At 78.0% G+C, this 218-nt stretch overlaps 1 protein-coding gene across 2 annotated transcripts in view; it reads left to right on the top strand.

Moving 5' to 3' along the window:
• The first annotated feature begins 45 nt into the window (after positions 1–45).
• The window catches only part of DOCK11 (dedicator of cytokinesis 11), an 83,671-nt gene continuing 83,498 nt past the window's right edge, over positions 46–218 (top strand). For both annotated transcript variants that reach the window (XM_010572502.1, XM_010572501.1), the window contains exon 1: positions 46–147. In XM_010572502.1, the coding sequence (XP_010570804.1) occupies positions 46–147 (102 nt within the window). The remainder of the gene's footprint in view (positions 148–218) is intronic.

Genomic DNA, 218 nt, shown 5'->3' with positions numbered 1-218 from the left:
GCGGTTCGGCGCGGCCCCGCAGCGCTCGGCGCGGACCATGTCGCCATGTCGGAAGTGAGGAAGTTCACGAAGCGGCTCAGCAAGCCGGGCACGGCCGCCGAGCTGCGGCAGAGCGTCTCGGAGGCGGTGCGCAGCTCCTTCGTCCTGGTGAGCGCGGCTCGGCGCGGCGCGGCGGGCCTCGGGGGAAGCCGCGGGCGGGAGCCCGGCCCGGCCCGGCC

The sequence above is a fragment of the Haliaeetus leucocephalus genome, unplaced genomic scaffold (assembly GCF_000737465.1).
Source record: "Haliaeetus leucocephalus isolate CR32 unplaced genomic scaffold, Haliaeetus_leucocephalus-4.0 Scaffold340, whole genome shotgun sequence".
Lineage (NCBI taxonomy): Eukaryota > Metazoa > Chordata > Aves > Accipitriformes > Accipitridae > Haliaeetus > Haliaeetus leucocephalus.
This window is presented reverse-complemented; position numbering and strand designations above follow the sequence as displayed.